We start from the raw sequence: 21155 nt of genomic DNA on the forward strand, positions 1-21155 counted from the left end.
TGAACAATGAGATCACTTGGACACAGAAAGGGGAACATCACACACTGGGGCCTATTGTGGGGAGGTGGGAGGAGGGAGGGATAGCATTAGGAGATATACCTAATGTAAATGACGAGTTAATGGGTACAGCACGCCAACATGCACGTGTATACATATGTAACAAACCTGCATGTTGTGCACATGTACCCTAGAACTTAAATTATAATAACAAAAAGTATGATTTCTTAATTAACCCACTGATTGTTTTGAACTATGATCCTAGTTTTCAAATACATTTTTAAAAATCATTCCACTGTAGATTTCTAATATTTTGTGTGTGTAGAGAATGCTTTTTGTAAATTGCCAATTATTTGAAATACTTTTAAGACTTCTTTGGAACCTAACATATGGTCAAATTTGAAAGAATTTTCCATAACTTTGATGTACATGGAAGAGTATATATGTATTGGTTTAAGTTTATTAAACACACATTTAATAAAGCTTTAAATAAATATCTTTGTACATCTCACCCCTCAAATGCATGAATATATCTATGTGATAAATTCCTAGAGGTGGAATTGTGGGTAAAATTGGAGACAAATTGTAAACATTAAAATATATTGCTTTCCACAGAGGTTCACCAGTCCACTGAAAGCAAAGTGTCTGCTTTCTCTACTCTCACCAACATGGGTATTACCGGGCTTATTTGTTATCAATCAACTGATGTCGAAAGAATACAATCCCACTGTGGTTTTGAACCACATTTTTCTTATAGGTGTTATGGATGGAAAATTTGTGTCCAGACCAAATTCATGTTGAAATCCTAATCCCCAATGTGATGGTATTGGGGGAACTGGGAGGTAATCAGTTACGAGAGTAGAACCCGCATATCATAAGAAGATTGCCATCTGCAAACCAGGAAGAGTGCCCTAGACAGACACCGGGCTTCCCAGTTCTTGATCTTGGACTTCTCAGCCTCTAGAACAGTGAGCAATAAATGTCTGTTGTCTAAACAACTCAGTTTATGATAATTTGTTATAGCAGCCTGAACTAAGATCGTCTCATTCTCCACCTTTTCTGTTGCAATTATTCTGCTTGTCATATCTGTGCTGAATTCATAGTCATTTTAAGAGTAAAACTTTTCTCTTTTTCTTTTTGGAAGTCTCAATGTACTTAAACTTATTTTTTCAGACATATAGCTTATTTTCATTTAATCATGAATAATTTATTTTGTAATGACTGATTTTGATGAGATAGTTTTCTTCATGTATGTTAAAATTCTGGTTTGTAATCTCATCTTGGATCAGAACTTTCATTTTTTCTCTCTGACTTTATGAGTTTACTTGTGCCTATCTACAAGCAATGCTGCTTCGACTTTGGCCCACCCCATTATTTCCAGTACTCTTGGTTCAAAAGTACAATTTATATATTTCTGTGTGTGAGATTCTATACTAAAACAATATTAGACTTTTATCAGATTCAATCTCCAAGCCAGACAGAAGTTCAGCTTAATTGCCATGCCTGTGTCCTCCCATCTTTTTAGGCACAGAACTTCATTTAAGTAACCACCACTGGCGGCAACTAGCAGTGATACATATATTTTTTTCAATTCTCCTTTCAAAAGCAAATGGAGTTTCTTTCCAGGTTCTGAATTCCAGTACTGCCTGCCTCCAGATCCCAGCTTCATGTGGGACAGCTTTATTTCTATTGACCCTAAAATTTGAGTACCTGTTCATTTCTGCTAGCCTACTATCCAACCCAATAAGGTACTCAGCTTTAGCTCACCCCTTGACACTGTGCTGTATTTCTGTGACTTAGAGATACATATTTTTTGTTCATAAGGCAGTATCTCCCTTATTTTATCCTGTTGTATTTTATCATCACTTCCGTGTGTTGAGAAGTGAAAACAGAGAAGCAGAAAGTCCAGAGTGTAAACTTGAAGTCTCACCTTCACATGAATTCCTTTTTTATTGTCTTAATGACATTAGATTACTTGTGTGAATACACAACTATTTATTACTATCCCTACTGATAAGCAATATATTATTTCTAACTTTTTACTATTAAAAATAAAATGGCTTATTGAATATCTTTGTGCATATATAACCTTATACAATCCTACTCTTCTTTACAGGAATTTCTAGAAGTAGGACAGAAGGATTAAATTTATATTCCTACAAACAGCTGCAGGGCCTATTTTCCCGGTACTTTGCCATCACTATGTAATATCAAACTTCTCTTTAATTTTTCTAATCTGAAGAATAGCATTTCTGAGTTTCTTTTCCATGACAGAGTAACTGAAAATACACTCCGTTTTCCCCAGTTACAATTCAACTGCTATTTCTTAGTCTGGAGTGTAAGAGAACAGATGTGGCACAATGCACTTCTTGGTCAAAAATAGGTCCTTTGAGATTAGAAGTTCTTAAATGATGACTGTTGTATTGTACTTGAAGTTAGCTCTCATTCTCATCTTTATAGGAATACAAAATCCGAATCTGCCTATGTTTTGAACACCAACAGATGACAATTTATGTATTAAAAAGTTATTCTAACTACCATATATAAATTAATTAGCCTGAAAACTTTTGAATGTTCAAACTAACATTTTAAAAATCTTTGAAAATAATCATGAACTCTGGATTGAACATTGTGGGTAAAGGTCTTGCAGCTTGTAAAACTGAGAATTTAAAATAAATGAAAAAATATCAAAAGGTTTGTAGATGAATACATATTTTAAACCATTGCTTATATTTGTGGTTCATTTTAATGACTGCAGTGTTCACAGAAGTCTACCATAAATGTGACTTTGTAACTGTGCAACTCTTCCAAAGTTGGATAACTTGTGGTTTACTATATCCAAAACACAGATCAAATTAGAAGCAGATGGATAAATTATTACTTTTCACTTTTCTCTTTTAAAGTGAAACATACGTTTTATCACAGTTTCTTTTTACATTAAATTTTTGCATACCTAAAAACTATTTGTTAGAAACATCTGATGTTTAATTAACAGCATTATTAAACAGATAATCCAAATCTCAAGTCACCACATATAAAAGTGTCTCAGAGAATTCAGTTCTCTAAACATAACCAGCCTTCCTCATCATACTTCAGATTTATTTTTATGTTGAACCATATTCACAGGAAGTTGTTTTATAAGTGTTAATTGCAAAATATCAATACACATTTTAAAATAAATCACAAGCACTTAGAATATTCTGTTAAATTTACTTAATCATACTATTTATTATTTACATGCTTTGCCTGCAATTATTTTTTTCTCAACTGAAAGTTCAAACTAGTTTTTACTAGCACATAACTTTGAGAATTTACATTACTGTGAATCTCTTTATAATTTATTTACGTATAGAGAAATTGTAGCCTGGTTTTATGTTTTGCATCTAAATTTGCTTGAATAGCATATCCAAGTAGTTGAAACTCAGGATTTTCCATATTGGTTTATATTTTGTTTTAACAAAGCTTTGCCAGTTTCTTTTTCGTATACGTTTTAAAAACTGTTAGCTGCTATATTTTAAGATTAATACAATCAGGAAAATGCCAGAAGTTATATGGAGAAAATATACACAACCTATGCTTTGAAGTATATTAACTCGAGTCAAATAATTGGCTCTTTGGCATTAGAATTGCCTTATTAAATAAAACCTATTTACGCCATCAATAATTTATTCATTTGACAATAATTCATCTATTAATTTTCAATTGTGTTCCAAAAAGATCATTTCTAAACTTAAAATCACATTTTTTCTAACAAAGTACCCTAAAATTATGAGTCTTTATGTAACAATTGAAAAGAGTCACATAATAAAAAAGAGTTTTCATAATGTGAAAAACACTGTTGAAAAAAACATTTTGAAAACACAATTTCCTTGCTAGGAACAGGCTTCAGGAGTATGTATTTATCTATGTCTATGTTAGCTTGCATTTATTTTTCTTATTTCTTATTGGAATCCTTAATTGTAACCAAGAGGCATGTTTAAGAAAAGAAAGACAGTGCCTTTTTATACCTTTAAATGCACATCAGTCTTGTGGTTTTCACAGTGTTTTCTTATACCTTTTAGTGCTCATTTGTACTTTTTGTTAGAATATGTAAAAATAGGGAGCAAAAGAAATCACTAAGAGCTCATGATTAGGCAACTGAAAAACAATTTCACATCAAAGAGAGATTCCAGAGATGATATCCTGAAATCTACAGAAAATTATTTCCATGGATTATTTGGAGGATGATATCAACCATTTCACAAATTACACCACAATAGCTCATTGTAATCTACTTTTCTCTAAACTTCAACACATCATCTGGCATAAAAAGGGAAGAAAATAAGTTTATAATTTCAACTGGAACCCAGTATATATAGTAAAACATAGTAGAATATAAGATATTCTATTACTATGACTTCTCTATTTTGGTTTCCTATTTGTACACACACACACACACACACACACATGAAACCAAAATGGAAGAGTCATAGTAATAGGGTATCTTTATAAAACACAACAATAGCCTCAGTGACTCTTGGATCAAAGCTTTAAATGGCAGCCCATATTTTCGTCATAACAGAATTAAGCAATAGTATAGTAATATTTAGGAAATTAGTTGAAAATAAATACATATAATTCTGTCTTTCTTTTCTAAGTCATCTTCATTTAAATTTTAGGGTGAGGCGTTATCCACAGAAAGAGAAATGCTGCCAGCTGGTTTATCATACTCACCTCTCTCTTGATTCTGAATTTCCAGATTCTGTATTCCAGATTGCCTGCTTTAAAATCCCAAATCTCAAATAAATAAATAAATAAATTCAAATAAAATCCTAAATCTGACATGTTGGCTCTGTGAGTGTAAGTTAAAAACTTCTCCTTGCCTCATGAATTCATGCCGAGAACATTCATAGAATTATTCTGGCCCCATTGATAGTTCTCCCTAAATGTTAACTACTATTATTATACATGAGCACATCTACCAGAAATATAAGACTAATTTTTACAAAGTTGAGATACAGAGTCAGGATGGGCCAAAAGGATTCTACACTCAGGGAGCCCCAATAGAAGCCAAAAGCAATGTTCACTTACCTGTACTCCAACAGGAAAACTTGGTTTTGTGGTCACACAATCGCATGGTACCATTGCAAGCTTTTTCGTCACTACCATCTTCACAATCTTTTTCTCCATCACAGCGCCACAGATCAGGAATGCAGTTACCATCAGGGTGGCATTGAAATTCATTTCCATTACAACCAGCAGGAGAATGAATCTCTTAATTTGAAATGAGGAAGAGAGAAGCAGAGGGGGGCAAGATAGGAGAGAAATTATGATTTTACTTGTTGGTTGTTTTTATTTCACATTTTTTTCTTTCTTCAGGCATTATTATAGTGCTAGAGAGAATACATTTTTACTTTAGATGGTTAATAGGTATAAATCTCTCTAGTATTTTCTAATTCATTTAAATAACATTAATAGTCAGAGAAAATGATGTTTCTTGCCTCCCCTAAAATTTCTGAAAGTACTATGTACATTAGAAAAGAAAAAGTAAGATAATTTGTGGATATTCTGTTGTGGTTTTTACTCATGTCTAAAGGATGAGATCTCTCAAGGGCTTTTCTCTAAGACACATAAATTAGGTTATACATTCTAATCTTAATGATAAGACCTTGGCTGATTTTCTTATCTTTCTCTAGGTAATTTCTTTCAAATTATTAAGAAGCAAATAACCAAAAACTAATAAGTACTTTCTGACTAACAAAACCTTTGAAGAATAGCACCCAAAATTCTGAGAAATAGATACAAAAAATCAGGTAATAAGTATAACTTCTGGACATAGGATTTCAATTCTAGAATCAGAATAGACACTTAAATGTTAAGAATTTAATTTAATGAAATACTATACATTCGAATGTATCAATTAATAATTTATAACAATGACCAGGTAACATTATTGACCCAAATCTGGTGATTAAAAATATAGGATAAATTCTGCAGGTAAACATAAATAAAAGTAAGAAAATATAAATGTTGGGATACAGATGTTTGGCAGTTTAACAATTGAATAACATGACTGAACTGCAGCTTATTAAAACTTGTGTTAACATCTAATGATATATTAATCTGTATTTCCAAATACTATGGTAAATAAATCTTTTAGTAGATATTTTTAGATAAAAGTTTTAATGTAACAAATTTATTGTGTATCTTGTATAGCTCTATCCAGCAATTAATATATAAGCTACCTATAGCAGCAATTGATCTTTATAATTATGATAAATTTGAAGCAGTTTCAAGTGAATTTCTCATCATTTATTGGACTGGTTTGGTAGATATCTATGGTTATAAATTAAGGTTAATCTAATGTCAAAGCTAATAATAACACTGATATCACCAAAGCAGTCACTTACTCTTTTGAGACTTCTATTTGTTCAGTGCGAATGCACCAACAGGGTTGACGTGAGAATTAAATTAGATACCTATAAAGGATTGATTCAACTACAAAGTTTTGTTGCTGTTATTTTCTATAATATAAATGGTTTAGTTCTGTATTTTTTCTTTATTTAAAGACTTTCAGCAACTATAATCTGTCAGGTGATACAATACTATAAAGATGTGCAAGATGGACTTGACCATACATCCTAAATATTGCTAGTGTAGTAATGCTGAACTGACAAATAACCAAGGAGAAACAACTCTGTGTAAGCAAGGGTAAAGAAGTTCTGTTGGTCAAAAACATGAATTGTAATTTATAGAAAACCATTAGGATTAATTTTCAAAAGTGATCATCGCTAAGAACACATACAATTAGTAAAGCATTGAGTTTCGTCTTGCTTTAAATCCCCTTCCCAAAACAAAAACTTTATTTTTCTAGTATTCTAGCTATCTAATCACTTTGGACATACCATCTTTTATGGTTAGACCAAAGTCTTGGTTTGCACACACACAATCAATCACACACAATCGATAAAATGGTAAAGTCTGTGCACAAGGGCAAGATATATATACAATGTGATATAGCAATTTCCCACCATATTTATTTAGCATCTGCAGAGTTCCCTATAGAGAAATATATTCATTGATTCAAACAAATGTATTTAGAAAATATCTGGAAAAGGAAAATAAGAAATAACAATGCAACAATAAAAAAGAAAAATCAATAAATGATATAGTATAGCAACTATTTTTATCATATTTACATTGTATTAGGTATTATATGTAACACAGAGATGATTGAAAGTATATTATGGGAGGATATGCATAGGTTACATGCAAGCACTATATCATTTCATATAAGAAACTTGAGCATTCTTGAATTTCGATATCCTCAGGGTCCTGAAACCAATCCCCAGTGGATATGGAGGGATGACTGTATGACATAGCTACTATAGTTGTAAAGAATTATTTGGGGACTGGTTTCATAAACAAGATATTGTGAAGTCTTTAAGCCTAGGCTGTAACTTGAAAATCCTACATTAGCTCAATATTCAGGAAGAAGAAAAGAGACAACTCAGATAGACCTCCAGGGCCCATTCAGCTCTGTGCATCATTTTATGGTGAAGAGGCCAGCTTCCATGCAGCAATGAAAGGGCTTTTTGTTCTTGTTTCCTTCTACTTAACTTTCCTCAAAAACAAAACAAAATATGCCTTGGCTCATCTGACTTTTATAGCCTGCAGCATGAGCTCAACCAATGACATTTAAAAATTGTATTTCAGGTAATTGTCAGAGATTCCAAATATTTAATAAAGAATGGAAGATGTAATCTATTGATTTTTCTACATTCTCCAAAATAAGAGTCAAAGAATGGCAGCTCATATATTGAAACTGTTCCTCAGTATGTTCAATTTGACAAACACACTATTGGTCTTTTAAAAATCTGAGAATTTTCAGTAAAAACCTAGATTCTCCAGTACCTTGAAAATTAGGGAGAGTCTTGGGTTGGCATCCTTGCAAAGTTAACAACTGCTACCTGCATTATATGTGGCCAAACTCAGTTACATTAGCACCTTCCTTTTATAAAGATCAAAGCAGAACCTTTGAGGAGAGAGAGTATGCTGTTATTGTGTAAGGTTTTTTCCATTTGCTTTGCTTGCTATTGTTTGATTTATTTGTGCTTCATAAGTTAATCCACTCATTTGTTTTCTTATTCTAAATAAATATTTACCTTATAAATTTAAATACAAATGTTATATTTACCTGGAGATTTTCTTTCTTTTTTTCTACTTAAGCTACCCAAGTCTAAACCTCTGTATGCTGGCATAACATCTATTAAGGGTCGCCACAAACAACTGCATTATAATAACATAAAACAAGGGTATAGTCCGAAGAAGAAAATACAATTTAATATTGTGAACTTTCAAACCTAAAGAGGATAAAAATTTTCTAATAAAGCACATACACATCACTAATGTGTAGCTGCTTTTCTTGGTTACATTATTCTCCCCAGCCTGGATTGCCTTCCTGTCTTCAGAACGTCACCTATTAATGTCAGTAATTTTTGCTGTTGTTCTTACTGCCATTGTTTTTGAGACAGGGTCTTGCTCTGTCACCAGGCTGTAGTACAGTGGTATGATCATGGCTCACTGCAGCCTCAACCTCCTGGGCTCATACAGTTCTCCCACCTCAGCCTCTCAAGTAGCTGGGACCACAGGTGTGTTCCACCACACCCGGCTAATAAACAAAAACAACAACAACAAAACTGTACAGACGGGGTCTCACTTTGTTCCCTAGACTGGTCTTGAACTCCTGGCCTCAATAGATTCTCCCGCCTCAGCCTCCCAAAGTGCTGGGATTCCAGGCGTGGAATCCCAGCTAATGAATGTGATTTTTAGGACTCATTTGCCTTTAAAAAAAATACCTAGGATTGGGTCTGTAGATTCAGAAACTTCATGAGTAGATTTTAGGGGATTTACAAAAGCTCAGAAATAATACATGATGCTTTTTATTGATATGCCTTTTTTTTCCTGTGTCAGAAAGTTAGAGCTTTTGACTCTCAAGGTGGTCTTCAACAGCAATGCCAAGACCTCACATTTCTCTGAGTGTTTATCTCCCATCGGTGTACCTTGCATGGATACGGCAGCCTAGATGGCATTCCATTTTGCTTATGCTTTACATTAATTACATTAGATTGAACCCAGTGGAAAAAGGACCAATCATCAGCTCCTTTTGATTAAAATTAAAAAAATAGGTCAGGCGCAGTGGCTCACACCTGTACTCCCAGCAATTTGAGAAGCCAAGGCAGATGGATCACCTGAGGTCAGAGTTCGAGACCAGCCTGTCCAACATGGTGAAGCCCTGTCTCTACTAAAGATACAAAAATTAGTTAGGTGTGGTGGCTCATGCCGGCGATCCCCGTTACTTGGGAGGCTGAGGCATGAGAACCACTTGAACCCAGGAGGCAGAGATTGCAATGAGCCAAGATCGTGCTACTGCACTCCAGCCTGGGGGACAGAGGGAGACTCTGTCTCAAATAAATAAAAGGAATTGCCTATTGAAAGCATCCCATATTACAGAAATGATTAATTTTCCTGTAGTTATGCACATAAGTAGCAGAGATGAGATTCAAACCCACATAAATTTTAGAGTCTGCTCATATTTATGATTGTACCATTTTTAACTTCTTGTATGATTTTTCTCATATAAAAACTCAAGAACAAAAATAGAATTCATTCATAAAAAGCATTTATAGACTCATTAATTTTCATATTTAAATCATTGCTATTCAGCCTGTTTGTTTTCTAAAAAAAAATTATCATTTATTTTACGCTATTGTAAGATCATGTTAAAATTTGTTCTTTTACAAAAAGTTCAATGCATTACCAGTTGTGTGAGGCAGACTAGCATTACAACATGGCAGGTATTTCTTTTTTTTTGTATTTTTGAGATGGAGTCTCGCTCTGTTGCCCAGGTTGGAGTGCAATGGTGCAATCTTGGCTCACTGGGTTCTGCCTCCTGGATTCAAGCAATTCTCCCATCTCAGCCTCCCCAGAAGCTGGGACTAAATGCATCCACCATGATGCCTAACTAATTTTTTTTTTTTTTTTATTTGTAGAGGCGAGGTTTCATCATGTTGGCCAGGCTGGTCTCGAACTCCTGACCTCAGCTGATTCGCCCACCTTGGCCTCTCAAAGTGATGGGATTACAGGCATAAGCCATTGTGCCTGGCTGGCAGGCAGTTTTTAGGCACTGGGATAGAGCAAAGAATAAGACAGAGACTTATTCTCAGAGTCCAGAGTGCTCACCACCACACCATGAAACTATAAGTTCAAACTTATTCTCATAAAACTTGAACATGAGCAAAGGGAGCATATAGGCTTTTAATAAATACTTATAGAAGAAATCAACTAAATTACTTAAGAAAGTCATAAGTGCTGTGAAGAAAATGGATGAGAGTAATATTATAAATAGTATAACACAGAATAATAGACTGGTTACGCTGTGATAACAGATCAATACAAAATCGCTGCATCTTACAAATATATACAACTTAATTATGGATCATTTTACATATCTACTGTAGATCAGTGGGTGGGCTATCCCTGTTGTGGTCATTCAAAGACCCAAGCTGATGAATAAGAGACCAACTGGAATGTTTGCAGTTGGCAGGCGAGAGGGAAACGAGGGTTCTGGATGGTCTCATATCCGATGCAAAAGACGTCATTTCTGATCGTAATTCATTGACCAAACCTAGTCACGTAGCGTGGAGCCCCATCTTATTGGTCCCAGTCAACCACAAAGGTCCCAGGAAGTACAACCTTACCATAGGCCCAGAAAAGAGAATAAATAGAAATACATTGTCAATGTCATTGATGACTGCCATCAGGAATGACTTGATTATAGGAAAAATATTAAAAAGGGTGATAACAGAAGGTGACACTTGAGTGAGACTAAAATGATGGGAAAGAGCTAGCCATGAAGATGTTAGGACAAAAGCACACACAGAGGGAATAGCAATTGCAAAGACCTCAAAGCAGGAAAGAGTTTAATTTTTACAGAAAAAGAAAAAAATATATAATGGTAGTGAATGGGTGAAAGGAGAGCTGAGAGGTAGGTAGGGGTTGACTCTTGTAGAGATTTATCAAAAATTATGCTAAGATAAGATAAGCACAATAGGTATCTATTAGAGATTTTGAAGCAGAGAAGTGATGGTGATATAATTTAATTTACTTTGCTTAAAGTTTTTGTGAGCTGCTGTGTGAAAACATGGATTTTACAAGACTTGAGTAGAAGTAGAAAAACCAGATAAATGGGTTTCAGTGGAGTCCAGATGCAAAATGGAATGCATATTTTTTGCGTTTGAAAAGATTTCAGAATAGTGATTATTCAAATAAGTAGGCTATGTAGGCAGTTACAAAGCAATGTCTTAAATGCTGTGGTATGAGAGAATGCCAGGAGAACACACAGAAGGGAAGAATGTCCTGGACTTGGGGATTTCATACTAGGCATTTCTATGACAGAAAATTAATCAGAGTGTTCTGGGTCAGAATTAAGAGTCAGGCAGGGGAAAAAGTTAAATGTAACAAAAGATTTTCTGCACGAAGCCAGCAGTATTAATAAAATTTTGGGTAATGTGTGAGCAGAAGAGGGGAGAAAGAGAAAGCTAGATTGATGGACAAGGCCTAGATCTTGAAAGATCTTGTGTGTTGTGCTGAATGTCTTGGATATAACCTTACAGGCTTTTGGGAACCACAGAAAGGTTACAGCTAGATTCGGATGTAATCAGACTTGCAGTTTATATAGATCACTTTGAGACCATTTAAAACAATAAATAGAATACAATCTCCAAGAACCTTCACATTTATAAGGGTTTTATGTATATGCATCTATTTTATCTGCTTGGACACTTAAAGTTTATACCACAATCACAGAGACTAACACACACACACACACACACACACACATACATAGAGCGAGAGAGAGAGAGCGAGAGAGAGAGAAAGAGAGATTGAGATTTATTTCCCACTTCTCATTCTACTCCCTCACTATAAATTAAAAATATCTCTAACCCATTTCTCACTATCTGTTAGGCTTGGATGGGTGTTGATGTTTAGGAATGCTGTCCTCTTCTGCCAGAAAACAGAAAAAAGTCATGAGGTTTTATTATCTCTTGACCTTCTTGCCAAATCTGAAATCCACTTGTTAACTAACTATTGTAGATTTTCCTCTGGATGGAAAGCTACATCCCTCTGAAGAACCTATGATGACCGTTCCAGCTTGAGTTTCAAGCCTATATAGTTCCCCAGAGTCCCAGTTTTCTAAGCTTCAGGGCTTGGCACACAATCTATCTTTGTAATATGGCTTGTCCCAATGGATTGTTAAAATGATGACTATTTATATGTATACGCACATGCTATTTTATTGTTATGTTTTCATGTTGCTGATGCCAGTTATATTTTTAACTAATACAATTTTATTGTATTTTTGCCCTGAAGCTATTTAAACCAAGCATACAATCTGGGGAATCTGATAAATAAGTAAATACAGAGCCCTGAAGGAAATGTGGCAACTGCTGGTAGAATTTATCCCAATATTTAAATGAATTCACTGGGACTAAATATTTATAGTTAGAAGATTAGCAACTGTACAGTGACAGAAAAAACCTGTTTTCTTCCTAATGTTAAAAAAATGAAAATTAGTATTGCAAAACTTATATGTATGATATAAATATTTTATTCTGAATATACTTCTTGGTATATAAAAATTGTTAAAGCCTCCTGAGAAAATAGCCAAGAATCATGCTGCAAATACAATGGAATATTTAAATTGTGAGGCCAACCTGGGGGAGAAGTCTTTTTCTTTTTTGATTATTTTAATGGAGTTTATACCTTTAACTTGTCATTCATTATAAAGTGCTTTGAAAATTAAAAAGCACTGTATGTTGGACGTGCGCAGAGCTCCGCGTTATCATCACCACGTGTCAGTCCTTGCTCTGTTCTTAGCTTTTCTGTGAATCACTATGTCTTAATAATTCCTGCACTTAAGGCAGCCTTTTGCTTCAGATTTCTTCTCCAGACACTCTTCTCCAGCTCTGACATGACTTAGAAGCTGGTCTGGCAGCACATCCGTAGCCTCATTCTGTTAACCAACAGAATGTGGACATACCTTTGTCTGTTCCTGTCTGAGCAGAACCTTAATACCCCGCTAAGGAGTTTAGCCTGCCCTCAGTTTCTAGAGATCCTCAGCAGACAGATGCTTATTAAAAGCTACCTCCCAGACATTGGGCTAACTGGTTTGTGTTGGGATTGGTGAGGATACACTGTCCTGCTCTTTTCTATGTAACGTGGGATAAACTCCCTAAGGGATGCTGCCTACTGGATGGTAGTATGATCTCCCCTGTGAACTAACAATGTAGTCAAGCCTAAGTCTTTCTTCTTAAATTAACTGGGCCTTATCCCATTGGACCTTCATGACAGCCTATAGGTCATCTGGATTTGCCAATCTCTTGTTTTATTATTCACATGTCACTTCCCTAACTTTAACCTCACACATCCAGAGCATGTGTTTTTGTGTTTTCCCTTTAATTTCAACAAATTCCTTTTACCTCCTTATATGTAGTCACCACCAGAGATTATCCTGATAAGATGTTGGATGAAACCATTAAATTCATCATGAGTACATAGACTTTAGGACTTAATGATAAGTGAAAAAAAATTACATGATCTTAAGTCTTTATATATGTTTATTGTCTGAGTCAGTTAGAAAAGTTTAATAGAAGGGAATGGAAAATAATGTGTGGATAACTAGGCAGAAGTTAAATTATCTTTAGTGTTCAAAACAGACATTCAAATAATAAGGTGAAACAGAAGCTTCAATGTAGAGTTCTAAATATCACTCTAGTAAGTTAAAGTATTATCGAAGCAATATCTACATAAAGCATTGACTTAGTTCATTAAAATTTTACATTTTAACATCTAGAACACCATGAATATTTTGTTTAAAATATAAGTAAGTATCAGAAGAATGATGAACTCTTACATTATCTAAATGTAAGTGAATAGATGCATTAATCTGCTGAATTGGCTATGTAAAGTAATGGAGAAACCAAGTTTCCCATTCACTGCTTGTATTAACCAATCAATGTAACAGATATGTTAGTTATCAAATATTAAGTAAAACAAATTACAATGTGGATAGGCTACATTTGGAAATTACCGGTTGGTTTACCAGTGTGCTCAATGGTAGCAAATATTTTCTAGGAAAAAACTGAAGAAAAGATATTATTTGATCTTAAAAAATCATGTCAAACATTTTGTAGAAATAATGTGCATAAGCACATACTTATGAGATATCTCTGTGAGGGAGGGATGGAAAATACAATTTAAAAACTATTAATAATTTAGTTATTCTTCCTTCAGCCCTTTCTTCTCCCTTTTGCCTTTGTCCCATGAAATTGATATTCTATAATATATGGGTGTAGGATTATTCAAGATTACAGCTCTTTATAATATGTCTCCTTGTATTCTAAATGAGGGGTTAGCAAGCTGCAACTTGCAAACTAATTCCAGCCTACCACCTGCTTTTGTAAATAAAGTTTTATTGGAACCCTGACACGCTCATTTGCTGACATATTGTCTAGGGTTGCTACAATGCTACAACGGCAGCTTTGAGTAGCTGCAATAGGCAAAGCCTAAAATATTTACCGTCTGATCCTTTACAGAATAAGTTTACCCACCCTTGTTCTAAACTATTCTAAATATTGTTTGTGATTCACAGAACATGATATTCAAGTATATACATATCAACAATAACAACCCAGGCACAATGACTAATTCCTTTAATTCCAGTGCTTTGGGAGGCTGAAGTAGGAGGATCACTTGAAGTCAGGAGTTTGAGACCAGCCTAGGCAATATGGTGAGACTCTGTTTCTATACTTTTTTTTTCTTAATGAGCAGGGCATGGTGGCATGCACCTTAATTAGCAGGGCATGGTGGCATGGAGCTGCTTAGGAGACTGAGAGGAGAGGATTGCTTGAGTTCAGTTCCAGGTTTCAGTGAGCTGTGATTGTGCCAGTCCACTCAATCCTGGGTGAGAGTGAGACTCACTCTCTCTCTCTCTCTCTCTCTCTCTCCATATATAAATATATATAGAGAGCATATATACATTGTGTATATGTGTATGTGTGTGTGTGTATATATATATTCTGATACCAGAATGTTCCTGAGTATTAAATGCTCAGTGTTAAATGCACAGAGGATTGCATTAATTTATGTGGATGCTTTTAGGCATCAAAGTTATTTGTAAAAAGATTTTGGATGTACATAATGGCAATACATTTTCCTTAGGTAGCCCATGCATGCACAAATGCCAACCTAGACTTCAAATAAATATCCTAACAAAAAGTGAATGATCTGTTCAGTATAGTGAAAGAATATAATATCTAAATGCAAATTCAGCTGAAGCTTCATATAAATAAGAAAACAAATGCTGACAGGTCAAATAGGTTCTAAAGGAAGCTAAATATCAACTACTTCTCAAAGAAAAGGCAGCACATTATCCCATTGCTTATTTTTTTATTATCACAAAAGCATGGACATATCTCATTACTGAGGAGTGAAGTCATTCTTTTTTAGGTTACTCATATCTTTTGTCTCTATGTTGTTTATTTTTTGCTGAATGCCTGAAATCCTACCATTTTAATAGTCATTAATCATAACCTGAGAATAGGGAATCAGAATTTAAAGACTATGGAAAGTAATTGACTTTTGTCATTTTTTAAGCTCTGCTCAAAGAGCAGGACAACAGGCTGAGGTTCTTCATTAAAATTAGGTCTTTACACTATTAATTATATCTTTAACAAAGCAAAGGATGTTACTCTGATGTCAAAGTGCATAATAATTCTCTTAATAAAAAAAGCTAAATTTATCCAGAAATACATGTGGACCCAATACCAATTTTCTGCATAGTGAAAATAAAGATAATTGGCTTCTTTCCTTCTATTCTTATGAACTACATTCTAATATTTTATTTTTTTACATTACATTTATTGGATTTGTTTTAATTTTCATGATAAGCACATTGTTAGAAATATACTTTGTTATTAAGTGATTCAAAAGCCTTGAGCTGTCTTTAATTTTGATGCGAAAGTTGGTTTGAGTATTAAGGTTAAAATGACTTTTAAAAAGTTATTTTGCCTTGGAAAACAAAAAGAGGTTTCTTATGGATAAAATCCATTAATAATTAACACTGTTTATATATCTCAGTGGTATTTTATTCTAAGGAAAATAAATCAATCTGTGAGAGAATAAAGTTAAGCCAGACAATTTGTATTTCATGGAAAATAGACATTATACGTCTCTAAAATTAGAACCTAAGCTTTACTTTAATTGTATTTTATGAGAAAACAATCCATAGCTTTATTAAAAATAGTCAGAAATATCAGGACAGAAGAGTATATGATTTTGCCAAGTCTATAACACATAATTTGTGAATTCCCCCAAATTCAAAGTCAGTACTTTATTCTCATAAAATTTAGTTACTGAAAAATAACAGCAGCTGGTTTTGCACTCTGTATTTGTTTTGGTAAAAATGAATTGAATGAAGATTACAGAAAGACAGCAGAATAGAAAGCAACAGGAATATGTCTCTACACCCAGACAACAATTGCATTGGCAGAACCTTTCTAATGCATACTATTTAGGAGCTCAAGTCTACTGAACCCTTGCAACTTCCAGGGTAAGGCTTGGATGGTAAATTGTAGTTAATTTAGGTTAGTTTCAGCTCTTAGCACAGTCACATCTATGAATACCTCAAACCCCAGTTCTATGGCAAAGAATCAGGCCTGTGTTCCTGGAGCAACTTGCACACAGCTTGTGCGATCCAGAGTAGACAAAAAGGATCTGCCCTCCAAATTCGAATCTGTGCTTTGATTACTGACTGTTATCACTGATCTCAAAGGTGCAAGGAGATGGTGACCATTGTCATTGCACCTCTCTTCATTACTTCAAGTCGCTCCATCTCTAGCTGAAGTGGCTTCCAGGAAATTTTAAGAGCCAGTGCCCACTTTATTTCATTTTACTCAGTTCTTCTTTTGGGAGCTAGATATAAAAGACTAATACATTCAAACACAACCGCTTATACAGATGAAATTAGAAAGTTACAGTGTATACCAAGGGAAAGTCACAGGCTAAGAAATACTTGAAAAGACCTTAAATTTACACCCCAGGGTAATCTGTGGCACAGAGACAACCTACAAACATTTAAGGGGAAGAATCACTTCCAGAGTTATCACATTATTAGATTCAAATTTCTAGTTTTCAACAACAAAAACAAAAATCACAAGGCATGCAAAGAAGCAAGAGTATATGATTAAAAGAAAACAAAATAAACCAATGAAAAATATCTCTGACAAAGATCTAATGGTGGATCTACAAGACAAAGAATTTAAAACAACTGTCTAAAAGATGCATAAAGAAGTCAAAGAAGATGTGGAGGAAGTCAAGAAATAATGGATGAACAAATGAATTATCAATAAAGAGATAAGCCTAAAAAGGAACTAAAAAACATCTGGAGATGAAAAGTACAATAACTAAAATGAAAAATTCACTAAAGAGATTCAAAGGCAGATTTGAGCTGGAAGAAGAAAAAACCGGCAAACTTGAAGACACAACAATGGAACTTACTGATCTGAGGAAAAGAGGGAAAAAAATAAAAGAAAGCTTTACACAGCAGCAGAGACTTGTAGGATACCATGAAGAAGAGCAATGTATAAATTTTCCAGAAGAGGGAAGCAAGGAAAAGAGAATATTTAAATACAACTTCAAAGTTTGATGAAACACATGAATATACACATCCAAGAAGCTCAACCATCCTCAAGTAGGGTGAACTCAAAGAAATCCACACCAGAACACATTCTACGCAAATTATCTAAAGCAAAAGGGAAAATCTTGAAAGTGGCAAGAGAGAGGATACTTATCACATTTGAGAGATTCTCAATAAGATTATCAGCAGATTTCTCATTAGAAACTTGGATAGCAGTGTGGGCTGATATGTATATCCAAGCTTCTGGTGAGCAATCTTTTGATATATGTATATATACACATATATATGTATATATACATGGGTGATATGTTAAGTGTATATATACACACATACATATACATACATGTACCTATATGTATATGTATACCAGCCCAAACTGATTATGTGTGTGTGTGTGTGTAAATTTGTAAATTCAAAGTGTCAAAAGAAAAAAAAAATTGCCTGGGCATGATGGCTCATGCCTGTAATCTTGGTACTTTGAGAGGCCAAGGCAAGGCAGATCACTTGAGGTCAGGAGTTTGAGACCAACCTGGTCAACATGGTGAAACCGCATCGCTACTAAAAACACAAAAAAATTAGCCAGGCATGGTGGTGTACACTTGTAATCCCAGCTACTTGGGAGGCTGAGACAGGAGGATTTCTTTAACCTGGGTGGCGGAGGTTGCAGTGAGCCGAGATTATGCCACTGCACTTGAGCCTGGGTGAAAAAGACTCCATCTCAAAAAAAAAAAAAAAAGAAAAAGAAAAAGAAAAATAAGAGAAAGAAATAAAGAAACAAAAAATAACAAAAATCCTATCATCCAAGAATCCTACATCTGGCAAAAGTGCCCTTCAAAATTGAGGGTGAAATTAAGACCTTCCCAGATGAACGAAAGCTTAAGGAGCTCCTTATCGCTAGACCTTCCCTGCAAGAAATGCTAAAGGGAGTTCTGCGGTGAAATAAAAAGACAATAAAGAGTAACTTGAAGGTGTATAATGTATAAAAAAGTAAAAATTACAAGAAAGGTAAATATGTGGGTAATTACAAAGTCTAGTATTATTTTAACTTGTCACTTGTCACTATACTTCTTGTTTTCTACATAATTTAGAAGACTAACTTTGAAAACATTATTATTCTAAAAGCTAGTACTATTGTACCTTTTGTTTGCAACTCACATTTTGTTTTGTATATAATTTAAAAGACTAATGCATTTAAAAAAAATGTTATTAGTTTGTTTCAGACACATAATGTATTTGGTTGGTGCAAAAGTAATTGTGGTTTTTGCCATTAAAAGCAATGGCTTTTGTACCAACCTAATACAAGGAGGTGATTTTGTGACATCACTAACTGAAAGGAGTGCGGACAGAGATGTAAAGAAGCAGGGTTTTTTTATGTTATTGAAATTAAACTGCTATAAATACAAATTAGAGTGTTATAACTTTAGGATATTAAGTGTAATCTCAGAATAACCACAAGGATAATAGCTATAGAATATACACAAAAGCAAATGAGAAAGAAATTTAAACATTTCACCACCAAATGTCAACTAAACATAAAAAGGGCAGTAGTGCAAGAATTGAGGAACAAAAAGTACTAAAAAATATATAGGAAACAAATGGTAAAATGACAGAAGTCCCTCCTGATCATTCAAGACTTAATAAAGGAAGGAAATACAGACATATGTTACAATATGGAAGACACTTGGTGACTTTATGCTGAGTGAAATCAATCAGTCACAAACAAAAACAAATACTGTAGGATTTGTTTAAAATTAGATACTTCGAGTTATTAAAAGCATAGAGACAAAACGTAGAATGCTTGTTTCCAGGGCCTAGAGAGAAGGAAGAACAGGTAATTATTGTTTTATGATTAGAGTTACAATTTTGCGAGATAACAAGAGTTTTAGATATGAATGGGTGTTGATGCTTGTACAACAATATGAATGTACTTAAAACCACTGAAATGTGCACTTATAATCTTTAAGATGGTAGATTTTGTGCTATGTGTATTTTAGCACAATTAAAACAATGTTCTCATGAAACAAATGAAGAGATGACTGAGTCAGTATTTGTATTTTTGTACAGTATTTATTGGTATCTTGTTTTCTATGTGATAAGGGTTAAAGCCTGCTGCTAAAGATGATGGTTTAGCTAAGATAGGGTATTATATAGATTGGAAGTCAAAATATATTGGTTTTATTTTCCATTCCCTCTGTGCCTAAATATGTACTCAGTTTTCCATTAAAAATCAAGTTTTGATAGATACACTGCTTTGAGTGGATTCAACCTCCCTTGGTAGGACATTGGTTTCTTTCTGGTACATAGCATTCTCAAACTATCTTGATTTTCCACAAATAACATACACAATTGTTTGAAGCTAGAATCTCCCCTAAAAATGTCCTTAGGGTTCAAAAGTCATTGTCTCAGTCAACATCTCTAACACAGATGCCATCAGCTCCTTTCAGGAAGCAGCATAAATGTTTTTGTTACCATTACATACTCATAAGGATATGATTTTAGCTTGCTGAGACCTTTTCCTCATCTACACAATAAAATAACTGAACTAAATGAGCTTGATATTCTTCCAGTTCCTATTTTTTTCTTTCAATCTATGAGATAAAATTTTATGAAAGACAAATATGGTCTTTGTGTGTACCGAAGAAATAGCGTGAGAATGTCCACAACTATTGCAATGAAAAAGTCCTGGAATCTACTTTATCAGGGTGAATTAAAAAGACAGACTTACTGTAACTATTTAATGTAAGGACCTAGATCCTTTTCAGTGTCCTTTGTGAAATTTCATTACAGTGATCTGTAGTAAGAAGAAACACCTTTCTTTTGTCATCTTTAATTGAAATTGAGTATGCAATTGAGAGCAAGGTAGCACTTACTGGGGGTTCATTTAAATGTTAATTCACAGAAAGTTAGGGGAAAAAAGAGATTATATTCTATACCTGCAGAGACAGGTGACTAGATATAGGAATTAAGAGCAGTTAGTCTTTGGAACTTCAGCTGCATAATCTTGGGAAAATATCTAAACCTCCCTGAATAGTATTTACTGTGAAGATTAAATGAAGTAACAAATATAAAATGTCTGACAATTAGTGGATCATTAACATACATTAACTCCCTTTTCTTCTGCTATATTATCACCAATATCTTCTCATAGGCACTTACTTATTGCTAAATAATAGAAACAGAAAGATTTAATTTTTTTCTATCTTTCGGAAATTCACTATTGGGCAAAGCGGACACAAAAGAAATAAACAATAACAAAAGATATGGAAGACAGCCTGTCAGTTTCATTTTATTGAATTGTGAACTGAAACTTCCAGTATTTATTGAATAAATGAAAATGATTACATTGTACTAAGAAAATGTACAAACTCGATTGATACAATTAGTCTTATAATATTATCATGATACTAAACTCTACAATCTA

At 34.0% G+C, this 21155-nt stretch overlaps 1 protein-coding gene across 1 annotated transcript in view; it reads right to left on the reverse strand.

The window, feature by feature from the left end:
• The window catches only part of LRP1B (low density lipoprotein receptor-related protein 1B), a 1318888-nt gene that overhangs the window by 746196 nt on the left and 551537 nt on the right, over window positions 1-21155 (reverse strand). Inside the window, exon 20 of the mRNA XM_011935709.1 lies at window positions 5068-5250. Coding sequence (XP_011791099.1) covers window positions 5068-5250 — 183 coding nt within the window. The remainder of the gene's footprint in view (window positions 1-5067; window positions 5251-21155) is intronic.

The sequence above is a fragment of the Colobus angolensis genome, unplaced genomic scaffold (genome assembly GCF_000951035.1).
Source record: "Colobus angolensis palliatus isolate OR3802 unplaced genomic scaffold, Cang.pa_1.0 Scaffold147, whole genome shotgun sequence".
Classification (NCBI taxonomy): Eukaryota; Metazoa; Chordata; class Mammalia; order Primates; family Cercopithecidae; genus Colobus; species Colobus angolensis.